General features: G+C 50.5%; 2 protein-coding genes across 2 annotated transcripts in view; both read left to right on the top strand.

The window, feature by feature from the left end:
• Nucleotides 1-14,033, top strand: part of LOC112468853 — a gene marked incomplete at its 3' end in the record, with an annotated part of 64,013 nt that overhangs the window by 27,967 nt on the left and 22,013 nt on the right. The window lies entirely within an intron of this gene.
• Nucleotides 10,698-14,033, top strand: part of LOC112468841 (interferon regulatory factor 2-binding protein-like B) — a 16,718-nt gene continuing 13,382 nt past the window's right edge. The window contains exon 1 of the mRNA XM_025038203.1: nucleotides 10,698-11,945. Coding sequence (XP_024893971.1) covers nucleotides 11,201-11,945 — 745 coding nt within the window. The 5' untranslated portion in view covers nucleotides 10,698-11,200. The remainder of the gene's footprint in view (nucleotides 11,946-14,033) is intronic.

Below are 14,033 nucleotides of genomic sequence, written 5' to 3'. Positions count from 1 at the left end.
AATGGCGAGCGGCGCCGTTTTCGTTCGGCAAATTCGAAAATTGCCGTCGCGAATTCGCGCGCGGCCTTTGTGTGCCGCGACGTGCCTATTAACGAGGTGACGGCTAAAGGGCGAATCGCGCGCCGGCAGTCTGCGGCTTGATTAATCCTGGTTAGCGACCCATTGCTCTCTTCCCTTTATAGCTGCAATATAGGCGGGGAGACGCTGCGCGTATATGTTGTCGCTGTTCGCGAAATAAAGATGTAATAACAAATGCTCTTGTTCTCCTACGAGCACACGATTTATGTTTTTGCGACGGAACAGCGATGAAGCCGATGCTTCGGGAGAAAACGTCCGATTATTAATACTCTTTCAAACGCAATTGTAAGAGGTAACTTCCTTGAAGGGTATCGCACTATTGTGCGAAGTTTACGGAAGACTATTTTTTTTAGGTAGCAAGTTTTCACAATATATGGCGTGAAGATATTAAGTAGCTGATTTGGCAACCGACTCTTACTTAACAATGGCTTAAATAGTTCATAAACAGCTAGGTTTCGAAGAGTCTTTTTCAGTACCTAAAAAAAGCACGACGAAGATTTACGATCTTTAACCCATAATCGTGCAGCGATTTTTAAGCACGTGTACTTTCGTTTCTTTATTTTTTTTTGTCTTGCTTATTTAAAAAAAAGAGTTAGGTCAGTTAGGACCTAAAATCGAGAAAAAAAGATATATCTTTACCGTTCATCTTTTTTCTTAAAGTCAATAAAATAATCCTGTTTCCTTTCAAGTGACGCTAGGCGAAATGGGCCGACGTTATTGAAAAGGAAACCGACAGGCACTTGTTGGGAATCGTAAATTTTGCGACTCTATCTCAGGCAGCGAGATTTCCGGAAGGTTTAACCGTTTTAAAAAGCGCCTAATGTCGAGTAAGGGTCGCTTTCAAGCTGCGTATTCTTTAACCGCAGGTATACGTGTACCATACCATACTTCAACCATTACTAATCGTACAACTGGCGTGAAGTAGTAAAAGTTGAAACGCTGCGAAACACTACAGTTATCTATACCCGTTTGAAGTCCAACGATCTATAGCTGGCTTTTTAAGATTAGTTTGGATTTTATCTTTCTTTATCGCTAAAACTACTGACGATTACTTTCTACTATTTAAATGTACGGTAAGTATATCTTTGAAGAAAGAGATAAAGGAGGAAAGTGTAAATTGATCGGTTTAATCATTTGCAACAAAGATCACGAAAAGACTTTAAATATATACCATTGTAAATCTGAGTAATTTAAAAAGTGAATTACAAATCGATCATTCGGACTGCTTCGATAGTATTAAACTTAGAATATTACGTGATAAAGCGTAAGTTGATTAAGAATTTCTTTTCAATCGCGAATCCCGATATTACGGTTACGTACACCAGCGGCTGAAATTAAGAGTGACAATGTAATTAAAATCGACGGCCGACATTGGAGAAGGAATCGATCTTAAGAGGAGTTTCTTGTCGCTCTTCCTGCAGCGGTTCTTTTACTACTTTACGCTACGTTATGGTAGTTATTGAATCACCGATGATTACGGTGATTCAAAGTGTGCATATCTATATACCTGAAAAAAATCCCCGGAGATTTATAAGGCGATTCTTGCATCAAAGCAATAATAGACATTCCTAAACTAAACAACAATGAGTCCAGAAAAGTACGAAACTACCTCAAGATAAAAGAGTAGTAGAATTTTCGACTCTTTTAGGTCAAGAACACGAGAATACTAATGTAAAAATAACATACAAAAAATAATACCGTAACAATAACATAACAACAGAAAATTCAGAGCATTGGGAAGAGGAACAGAGGCGCAGGTGCGCTCGGTGTGCGCGAGCCTTAATTCGCGGTGGTCGGAGCGGGAAACGTCGGCGGCAAGAAAGGAACGAAAGGGAGAGAGAGAGAAAGAGAGACGCGCTCCGTAAAAGCGCGGCGCGCGACGACGGCTTCTATTTCGGAGCCGGCCGTTACTCCGCGGCGATTTCGCAAACGCGCGAGCGAGCGAGCGGGCGACCGAGGCGGGCGTGAACGAACGGAACGGATGAACGAGCGAGCGAGCGAGCGGCCACGATACGCGCGCGATATCCCTCGCGAACCGATACGGGGCCAAGGACACGGTCGAAGGCCAATATTCATGAAATGACACGCCGTCGGAGCGGATCAGCGCGCGTCGTCCTCCCTCTCCCTCATCCCGTCGCTCCCCTTTCCCGCGGGGCGAGGGGAGAACGAGGGAGGATTCGAAAGTGCGAGAGAAACAAAGGATATGAGGCGGGAGGGCGAGGCGGGCGAAGGAAGGGACGGAGATTAGCGGGAAAAAAAAAATAAAGGAAGCGAGAGAGAACCGGGTTCGCGGAAACCCGAGCGTTCTACCTGAAAAGGTACACGAACCCCCCCTATTCTTCCGTCGGCCCTCACCCCCGTCCCCTCGCCCCGACAGAAATAACCTAACGCAACCTCGGGTCAATATCGCAACGGGGACCCTTGAGGCACGTCGACGTTTTCCGTGCGGTTAGTAGCCCGTCCGCGTCGCCCGCTTTTCCGCGGGAAAGTTAGTAGCGTTCCGCGCGCGCGCGCGCGCGGCGCGGATTGATTTTCTCCGACCGACCGACCGGCGGGGATCGTGTGACGTGACAGAACGATATTATCCGCTCCGAGCTACCTGGCGGCCGCCGCATTTCCACAATCGGCGGAAGAGGCTGCTGGCGTCGTCCTTACGTTTTTTTTTTTTTTACGCGAGCGAGCGAGCGTAAAGCCCGATTCAGACGGATCTTTTTCCCCTTTTTTTCCCCTTCTCGCTGATTTCCTTACTCCCTCGCTCTCTCTCCCTCTCTCTCGAATCGTATTCGACGCGAATCGATTCGGAGTTCGGGTATCACGATCGTATATTTATAGTCCGGTATGACTGTTCCGACTGTCGAGACTCTGCGACTATAATATCGTCTCCACGCGACGCAATCATTAATTTTTGATTTACTTAATTAAGACGGAATTCGACGATTAATTTTTGAGGTCTCGATCCTTTGTATAGATTATAATCTCATTATCTGTCTCCTTGTTCGTTACTGGTAGGCTTTCATAACGGCAACATTGTTGGGCCTTACTTTTTGCGCGTACTTTTCTGACTCTTACATTTTATCTACCTTGAATCTCCTTGCAGTTTTCAGAAATATTATACACATTGCAATAAAGATATTATTATATTATAATTTAGATGTAAGAGTGGCGAAGTCTCTTCTCTAACTTTTCACGTCGTTACACATTGGCCGTTAATGTACAGCAGTAAATATGCGACGCGAGTGTGGATCAAAAGATGTTCTAGATAAACAGAGTTGGAGTAAACTGATATTCGTGTACATCTTCGGGGGGCCTCGGATATACGGGCCAAGGATACTGCCCTCGGGCGTGTATCTTCGCGCGAAACTATTCGTTTGTCGCAGCCAAAACGGATTCTCCGGTTCTCAGGTGACGACGCGAGCATTTCCGTAAAAATACGCGCCGATGCAGTCTGAATATCGCGACTTAAATCCTGTACGTTACGTTACGTCGCGGTTGTATCGAGTAGGTGGAATCCGCTTGGAGTCACGCTCGTCATCATGCGTGCGTGCGTGAGTGCGTGCGTGCATGCTCGCGTACGTGCGTGCACGCGTGCGTGACGAAAGGAATGCCAGCGGAAATCATGACGACGGGTCCAGAAGAAACCAGACGTCCCGAATTTCCGGCGAGAGAGAGAGAGAGAGAGAGAGGGGCCCGGCGTGTGCGCGCGCGTGCTCCCTCGCTCGCTCGCTCGAGTCGACAACGTCGCGCGCCGCTCGTCGGCCCGCGCGGCGTTGCCAGATCCCGTCGAGATGACGTCACGAGACATACGACTCTGGGGCGAGCACGTAAAACGGCGAGCTGGCCGAAGCCTGAGTTACACGCGAGAAAGTACAACGATCCCTTTGTTGCGGGACGTGATAACGAAAGCGTCAACAAAATTATGGGCGCGACAGAGTTGGAATAAAATGAACTGAAAATATTCAGTTGTTATTTATCGTTTATGTTATTTTTTACACGCATTTTATCCTTTTTAAAAACCTTCGCGTACTTTTTCGCGCAAGAATAAAGAAGATTCCTCCGTTCTCTTCTCTTATAAATATGTATTTTCTTTGTTTTTTTTAACGAAGGATATAAATCACGGTCCGCGAGAAATTTATTAAAATTGATTGCGTTTTTTCTCGACGCGAGGTATAAACACGGTTGTTTTGTGTACCGTCCTCTGGCCAAGCGATGACGCAATTTCCCTCAGGCACAAATGGCACAATTTAAACCGTCGCGCGACGACGGATATTCACCGCTAACGGCTATCTGACTTTTCTGCAAATAACGCGAGCAGTTTTCTGACATCTTATCGGTCATGCGACACACGCGTTCGCATCTCTCACCCCCCGTCGGGGGTTTCCATCGATTTAAAGAGCTCGGTCGCAAATAACCGATACGAGGTGTATTCCTTACGTCACGTGTCGTCGATAACGCGTTCGCCGTTTTCTCAACGGCGATTAAGCTCGTCGTCCTATCTCACCTGCCGTTGCTTTACGGGATGAAGGAGGAAGGAGAGATCGTCATTAAAAACCCAACGCATTCATTGTTTTATCGCGGTATTTAACGTTCTCCTATCGTTCGTTGATACCAAAAATTCCACTGTCGTATCAGAAAACAGAGAAATATGCGAACGAGATAACGATAATGATTCGACAGTTTTTCTATCGTAACGTGACGGTAAATTTTTTAACACCGTTAATTTGGCATGACATCAGAACGCGTCGCGTGGAGCGCCTAATTGATATAATTACGGAGAACGTTCGATGCGCGCCCCGCGCGCCGAGATAGACGGGGTGAAAACTTGGGTTGGCCCTGGGAGTTAAAAACGAGCGCGGGCGAGAGCGCGATTACGTAATAATCACGTGGGTTTCGATCGCGCGGCATCGGTCGGCCGGATACGGCCGCTTCGCGAATTCAAGGTGTCGAATCGATTCGCCCCGTCGGCGGAAATTCTCGCCGCGTCTGATTCGCGTATGAGCGAATCGATGGAACGAGGGCGACACGCGATCACGTTTCCGCTCGCGCCGCGCCGCGCCGCGCCGCGCCGGTTTGCCTCACGCTCGGCGCTTCGGCCCCGCGTCTCTCGCTCTCATCGGTGTGAAATCTTCCGCTGGCAAATCGTTATCGAAGCCGGCTGTGATAACGGTGGAGAAAGAGGGAAAAAGAGGTAGAGAAACGCGGCCTTTTCGTTGGGAATAGGGTCGAGATAAAGTAATCGGCGTATACGTTACGTCCTGCCGTATCGCGCGCGGTAGCGCGAAGAAAACGATACGCACGGATATCACGGTCTCTGACGCGTGCTTCTTTTAAATAACGCCTCGAACCTCGATAAGGCCGAGGGCAGGGGATACCGTTTTCATGGTTGTTTCGCGTTTGAAACGCCAGATTACGTATTATTTAATAGTTATTTGTGTAACAAGTGCTGTAAGATGGAAATTGAACGTGCGGAGTGGACGCACGAGCCGGAGGCGAGTGCGATCACCCGCACGTCCAATTTTCAACTTAACACACGTGTTACACACCCTATTTTATGTTGCAAGTGCGTGGAAAGTGGTCTATCTGCTATCACGCACGCGTCGCGTGTGTAATGGGCCACTTTCCATGCACGTGTGACATAAACAGTATTTCCGAACGTCGCGGCGTCGCATCGCGTCGCGTCGCGACGAAAGCGTGATGGTTAAGCGATAAGTACATCCTGCGCGAGCTCTTATCGCTGTCTTTTATCGCTCAGACGCGTAATCTCTTATTCGCAGCTCGGATTTTATTTAAGAAATTACGAAAGCAATATCTTGTTCTCCCTCACTGTGACGTAACCGAACGCAGTTGCATCACAAAGAGATCTGTGTATACCCGCGGCGAGTCGTATAAAGGTCTGTCACAGCGGGACGACTGTATTTCGCGACGCGAAATCGTTGAAAGATTCATTGACGAATTTTTAATACCGCCGCGAAAGACGGCGCGCGCTCGATTTCGTTCCCAAGTCTGTCGCGCAATAAAATTAGAAGCCAGACGACTTATTCGATTTACAGCTGCGCTCGTCGAACGTCGAGACGGCCGCAGTGATTCTCACATCAGCGCGTCCCCCGGCTGGAAGTTTATTTTGCAACGCGACGTAAAGCTGTCCCTGGATCGACCGATCTGATAATGAGAGAAAATAATAAATCCGTCCGATCCGTCGCAATAATGAATGTGGGAAAAGTTCGTGGTTTGCGCAACGCGAGGCGGAAGGAATATCCGAGGTTTTTGTGTCGTTCTTCGTTCTTGTGCAAAGAGAGCGGAGGATCATTTCAGAGATAGACGACAGTATTAAAATACAGTATGAAATTACGCCGAGCCCGTGCCACGTTGTCTAATCCAGAACGTAGATTCATCTCAACCTATAAAACTGCTTTCCCGATATTCGCCCTTTTCGTCTGCTCCTTTTCTTTCTGCAGCTAAAAAAAACCTTTGACCTTTTCACGAAAGTTACCTGATTCGTATCGAACAAAGATTGAAAACGGAGGAAAATATGATGATCGATGGGTACTTCTGGTTACAATTTTTGCAAATGATGATGAATAGGAATAAAACGGAAATATCCCCGTGTGGTGTGATCTTCTTGGAAGTCGGGCACAAGGGCACTCTCGTGCTATGTGGTAGACGCTGATAATATTCACTTGTGCGCGCGGCGATGTTTTATTACGCCAGCACTGATTCGCGGAGAGGACGGCCGTCCTCGGTCAATCGGCGAACTGTCTCCGTTATCTTCGTCGTCGGCGCGGTGTATATTCTTGGTCGCGATAAATAATGTTTGGCGCATTACGCCCTGCACCGTAATATACAGGCGGCACGTGGCCGAGTTATCCCAGAGGTCAGGCCAAATTTATCAATCGCCTCCGTTCGATTTACTCGTCGCGGCCGCGTGTTTGCGGTCTCGCTGCGGGAGCCCTCGATTCGGCTTTCGCAGCCTCGTTATCGGTCCTTCGAGAGAAAGAGCGAGAGAGAGAGAGAGAGAGATAGATGAGACCCTCGATTAAGTACGAGCCATATGATAACGTCGAAATCGCGGTGGGATCGCGCGGTGGGATAACCGTCCAGACAAATCGCTCGTTTACTTATTATGCTTACGCTTATGCGGATATTACTCACTTTTTTTTTCACGAGTACAAGAATTTATTATCTGTATATTACCTCACGTAATTTTCGAGCGTTATCTTTTATTGTTACCTTTTATTATTACGTAACGCTTACGTTATCAGTTATCTGGTAGACGCGCTTACATCTCGCAGACGATCGCGGTTTTCCTCGACCGCTGATTTCCTCGATTTAATCTACAATCTACACACACTATTTTTTCAAGAGGGGGAGATATATATATCCGAGGCAGGCAAGAAACGTTTTGTTTACCCGGATCCGAGGCGGAGATGGCGACGAATGGGCACTGATAAGCCGACTCGTCTAATTATACCCTCTCCTTGCCCCCGCCATGGTCGAGGTTAGGAGATCGTCCCTCGCTCTTCCGAGAGGGGAGGGTTCACGTTACAATCTCGTGCTGTACTGTACGCTATGATGTCAGATTGATGTCATTCGCTGAGCGACCCGGCAAGAGAGAAAGAGAGAGAGAGGAAGCGCAGCGCAGACTGCACGCAGCAGCCGCGACAGTCAACGTTCACCAAATTGCTCCTGACGTCAGTGCTGCGCTCGTTTCTTTCTTTTTTTTTCCTTTGCACGCACGCTGACATTGCTGACAGATCGTCGACGTGCCGCTCGACATAATCGACGTCTCGTTAGCAAACGTACGTACCACCACGCCGTTGCGCGAGCGTCATTAATGAGCGTGTAATAATTCGAGATATGATGCAAACTGCCGCGCGTTATCGGCGCGGTGTTACGCAAATAACCGAGATATAAACATAAATCTCGCATCATTCACTCGGCCCCGAGAGACGGCTTTTTTCAGCGCGATTTTTCGTGACTCCTTAGTGTGTATAGCGGCAACAGCGATTACGAAATTCCCGAGTTATATAAATCGTTATCAGGTCCCAGCCAGACGAGATATCCCGCCGACGACGACGAAAACATTCGAGAAAAAGTGACGATAGCTAAAAATTCAGCTCGAACTTTGTCGATTCACCTTTCTGATTACGTTTTATTATTGTGTCACTCGCTTAAAATAAATTTATTTATCGATGTAAATTGATCTCATTAACGCCTGGATACGCTATAATTATCACTGAACTGTACCGTTTCTTCAGACGTGATCGGTGTTCAGTTTCTCGGACGTTTAAAAATTTACACGTGCAATTCTCAATACTGATTTATTCGACCTGAAAGGATGACGCACAGCGTGTGTGTGTCGTTTCGTTTCGACACGACACCGGCGATAATGCACCTACACCTCGGTGGTTCCTATCGACCGTTATCACCGGTCGCGTTATCGCAAAAAAAGAGAAGCGATAAAATAACGCGCCATTCGTGTCGACTCAGCGGCTGCGACGATAGTAAATGATCATTGTTTATGCCACAGAGATTAGAGGGGATGGGCCGCGGAGAGTCGACTGCAACGAAAAATACAAGTTTCTCGCCGGTTTTTCGCGGGTATAATACGAGTTCGCGGGATGATTATTTTTAACTTGAAAATCTTGCGAATTGAATTAAAAATTATTTCGAGGAATTTTTAATGGAATAATTACAAATTATACGTGCAAATGATACACAGATACATAGAGATAGATATCCCTATTCACTTCAACGTATTTTCCGCCCTTTTTAATCCTCGCATCATAACTCACGAACGAATTGACGAAATTTAATGTTCCAAAGCGCAAATTAAAGCTACTACTTTTAGCTTCAATTTGCGCTTTGGAACATTTAAATTTCGTCAATTCGTTCGTGAGTTATGATGCGAGGATTAGAAACTCGTTGGGACACGAAAGGGCTGGTTGGAGTGAATAGGAATATTATTTGTAATACGCATTACACAAATAATACGTGCAAATTCTCTAAAAAAGTATTTCGTGACAAGGAGCAGCGGTCGATACGATGATATCGAGTCATCGTCACGTAACGCTGTCTAATGAAGACGCCGAGATACTCGAGACGCATTTGAGGCATTCCAACGTACACTAATCGGTACCTTCAAAATTCGACATCGCGCTTATTGATTCGCGCAAACAGCCGGCATCCCGTATCGACGTATCGCGTTAGCGATACTCGCCGGGCGCTCAAAAATTATAAAAAAGAAAAAAAAACACCGCTCGCGCGATAAAAACTGCAACGGCGCGTTTCTGCGTGACTCCGTGTATCTTATCACAAATAATCGTGAGATTTTCGCGCAGCGTCACATCAGCCCCAATCTCAAGTCCTTTATTCGCATTCTCTGGTAGCGAGACACTTCGATAAGAATAATTGCTAATACGGTCCGGTCTCGCGTTTTCACGGCTGTGTAAAACCGGCTGTTCATTGCGAAGAGTGGGCGCCGGGTTGATGCAAGAGAGAGAAAGAGAGAACGCGCGCGCGCGCGCGCGTGCACACAGCATGCAGCCTCCCCCTCGTGATCCCCGACGCTCCGAGCTTTCCTCCCCTCCCCCCCTGCTTCACCTCCGGGTAACCCTCTCGCGCTCCGCCGGATCCCGGTCGCTGCCTACGTGTCCCCCTAGGGCACTCCGCGGCGCGCCTGCGCAGCCTCGCGATTATGACGTCATGCACCATGACGCCACAACGTCCGATTGGCGGAGCGCGTCGTCGTCGCCGTCGTCGTCGTGTCGTCGTAGCTGTTTTTTAGGGACGACGGTGTTACGGGTCGCGGGGGGGTGGCGGGAGGGGGAGGAGGGAATGGCTTGGCAATGGCCAGAGGGCACGCAGGGGGGGAACGAGACGAGCGCGCGCGAGAGAGAAAGGGAGGAGAGAGCGAGAGAGAAAAAGAGCGTACATAGATCTGCCAGCGGTGACGGGGGAGGGGGGAGGAGATCGAGCGGTGCCGAACGCGGCCGAACAAATGCGAGCGACGCGCGAAAGAGAGAAAGGCAGCCTCGGGAGCGAGAGGGACGGAGCTAGGTTGGTGGACTGGGGAGGTGGGGACGCGGCGCGACGGTCTAGCTCGGCTTTTGCCGCCGCATTCTCGAGCGTTCGTTTCTTCGTACGGCAGTCGGACGGGCGAGCGTACGTCTCGTCGCGCCGATATATCCCGCGTTAATTTTCGCGTGTTCGTCTCGTGTTCGTTTGTCGAGAAGAAGAGAAAGAGAGAGAGAGAGAGAGAGAAAGAGAGAATTCACAGAGCGGAGAGAGGGAAGAAGAGTATTACGGCGACGGTTGGTCGCGATCGCGTGTGCCTCGCGTTTTTGCGGTGCTCCGCCGCCTCGCGTTTCCTTTCCCGGTGCGTGCGAGACAGTGAGATACACCGAGTTGAAAGGGAAGCACGGAGATTCCGTGGCGAGCGCCTCTTTGAGCCCTCGGAGGGCGCGCGCGAGTTTTCCCCTCCCCCGCGAAGAGTGGCGAGTGACGCCGCGGATTCCCGTCGCCATCGCGGGTTTCTCTCCCCTTTCGCGGATTTTCGCCCGCGGGTCGTTCGCTCCGGGTGTCCCCACGCGCCGTGGCGAAGTGAGGTGAGGCGAGGAGGCGAGGCGGAGCGGAGCGGGCGTCGTCGGGCGTCGCTACGCGTTCGTCCTCTCGCGGCTCATGTGCCCGCGAGCCGCGGCGACGGAGTGCGCGCGTGACGGGAGGTGGTTGACGTTATCGTCGTCTACGTCGTTATTTCGAGCGGCGGTTATTTCTCGGACGAGTATAGTGCGGCGCGCGGTCGGGATCAATTCTCGTTACTTGGAGCGGAGTGATCCCGCGCGAGAGCGAGAGGGTGGGAGATAAGTAGTGGACAAAGCGGACGATCAAGCGCGAGGATAGTCGCGATAGCGAGTTTAAGCGAGAGAGATAAGAGCCCCGGGGGAGATATACGTGCCGCGAGACAAACAGTGGATGTGAAGTGATAAATCGCCGAGCGACGACACAGTGGACGATTGCGAACACCTCCCTGCCCCCCGTGAGCGTCGGCATCGCTCATCACCACCGCCATCGTTATCAAACAGCGGGAGAGTTCCTCGACGCCGACACGACGTTTCACGCCGGCAGGATGATGGGCAAACGGACGCAGTGCTATCTGTGCGATCTGCCCAGGATGCCGTGGGCGATGATAATGGATTACGCGGAGCCGGTGTGCCGCGGCTGCGTGAATTACGAGGGCGCCGACCGGATCGACCACGTCCTCGAGACGGCGAAGCAGCTGAAGAAGGCGCACGGCTTCCAGGACGCCCGGTCGTCCGCCGCGTCCAAGACGTATCGGACGAGCGCGGGCCACACCGAGCACAACGGCGGGACTAATCTCGACGTCCTGCCGATTCAGAACACGCCGCAGGGCAGCCACACGCGCCACCACAACATCGCCAGCTACTCGCAGCTGCACCACCGTAACTCGATCACCGAGTTCACGTCGGGCACGGCGGCCGCGGCCGCCGCCAGGCAGCAGCAGCAGGTCGGCCGCCAGCACGGCGACGAGGGCCACGAGATCGCCAACAGCATCCGTAGCAATCCCCCGCGTCTGTCGAGCGCCCATCTCGCGGCGGTCGCCGCGCACCAGATGACCCTCCACACGCGCGGCATCACCCAGCTCAAGCGCGGCATCTCGGCGATCGACGAGGACGAGCACAGCGACAAGCGGCTCTCCCTCGAGGAGCAGCATCCGGTCAGGCCGCCGCTCACCCGCGGCGACTCCCTGCCCGCGGTCAGCCTCGCCGTCAGCTACGTGCAGGACAGGAACAAGGAGAAGCATCCGGTGAGGGCGCCCAGCTTCGAGACGGCGACCACCTTCAAGGCCAACGGTGAGTCTTTCTCCCCTCTGTTCTCTGTTTTTGGGTCGCGCCCCGCGTCCCGCGCCCCGCGCCCCGCGATCGATCGATCGCGCGGCGACGACGACGACGACGACGACGACGGTCGACGGTGGGGTCGTGGGGTTCGTCCCCCCCGAATCCGCGATCGTTTCGAGGGTTCTCCCCTCGTCTTCCCTTCGTCGCGATATACCCTGGGAACTTGACGATGTCACGATGTGTGATCACGGCGCCGTGGAAGGTATTATCGCTCGATGATTTCATTTGTTTGCGTTCGTCCTGAAATCTACTTCGGAAGCTTTGTTCTGGTTTGTGATTGTTTACAGAGCGTAGAGACGAGATTGAACCAAGCACGCACGCGGGGCACTAGGTCGTGTGCATTGCCAAACATTGATCTGTTGAAGTCTTCGGGAAAATCGATTCCCGGTGTTGCGATTATTAGATTCCACAGATACGATGCATAAACTCATTCATGGACTTTTCATTCATAACGTAGAATCGTTAGCCACTAACGTGTGAGATCTTTTATAAAAATAACTGTGTGATTAAAAGATCGCACCTTTAAAGCCAATATTTTACGACTCCAATTTAACGTGAGAGTAGCGGACACTCGACAGAAGTGTAAAATCGAGTTCCGCCGAGTGTTCTATTTATTGTCGAGTGATCGTAATTTCCTTTTGAGATTGCGTTGTAGCTCTAAGAATCTCTATAGATGCCTCTCGGTTTCTTTAAACAATATAAGTCATCGAGTCAAAAGTTGAAATACTTTTGTTTGGCGTGTAAGAACCATCGATTTACTTTATACCTGATGTTGAATGAATATAATAAACGCGTAGCATATTTCTCAAAACAAAAGCCTCGCGTCAGCAACCGTCGTCTTCGCTTCCCTACAAGAGTAAACAAAATACTCCGGATATCGGGCAAAAAGTGTGTCCGGCATTCCGGCCTTTGCGCGCGCGGCAGCTCGACATAATTTTTTAGCGGGCGGTGTTCTGGCGTTTTTATCGGTTCCTACTATAAATAGTTGAAGAGGAGGGGTCTGTGCGCACAGTCATTCGTTCGTGGCCATCTGGCGCGAGAAGGCAACGCACGCACACGCGTGTACATCGATGAGGACGACGACGACGACGACGATGCAGAGAGATCGCATTAAAAGGAAGCAACGTCCTCTGTCGCGTCCTCGCTCCGCTCTCTTTCTCTCTCTTTCCTTCCTTCTCCTCCCCTTCGTTTTCCCTCCGCTCTGTTCATACATGTATATGTATATACATGTATATCTGTCTCTTTCTCCTCTGTATCTAGCTCTCTGCCTTCGATCGGCGTCCGAACGCGTACAAAAGAGACGTACGTCGAGCACGTGATGGGACGACCAAAAGATACACACATTCAGTTGCCATGTCGTGACGTGTTCAATCAGGTGACGTCACGCCGCCGTCGCTGCTGTCTCGTCGCCGTATTTATACCCGATGAATGAGACCGTTGTACGCCGGTCGCTCTCAACAACGAGCGAATCTTCCGCTCGCGAGCGCGAATTTTTACAGCGACGGGATGCTGCGTTCGTGTCTGGTGAACTAAGTACGACGTGTTGCATTATGCTTATCGCCACCAAGCGGCGCAGGTTCCTCTCCTTTCCCCGTCACTTCGCGAAGCACGCGAAGCATGATAAAGTCTTGTTTGGGGCACGCTCTCGCCACCGCGGAGTGACTTCGTTCTTCCCCCTATATACGTCACGGCGCGATACAGAATCTTAGTCGCTCCGATTTTAACGAAATACGGAACCGACGCGCGGCGAACGTTGAACCAACGACGAGAGATCGGAACGAAGGCCGGCGTCACGCGCGAACGGCGTCGGCAGTAATTATCTCCGGCCCGATGCGTTGGCTTTGTCGTTTCTCCGACAAAAATGCATGGGCTTTTATCGGAACAGAGATATAAGGATTCATTCTTCTTCTACGCGCGATCGCGAGGGAGATGAATGAACGGTTTGGAGCGCTCTTCGATTACCGTTCAAATCTCTGTGACGTTATAACTTCAACGTCACTCTGACGCTGCTGGTTGGCTCCTCCTTCTTTATAGATTTCGTTC

Source organism: Temnothorax curvispinosus, unplaced genomic scaffold (assembly GCF_003070985.1).
Source record: "Temnothorax curvispinosus isolate PA1 unplaced genomic scaffold, ASM307098v1 QBEX01002158.1, whole genome shotgun sequence".
Classification (NCBI taxonomy): domain Eukaryota; kingdom Metazoa; phylum Arthropoda; class Insecta; order Hymenoptera; family Formicidae; genus Temnothorax; species Temnothorax curvispinosus.
This window is presented reverse-complemented; position numbering and strand designations above follow the sequence as displayed.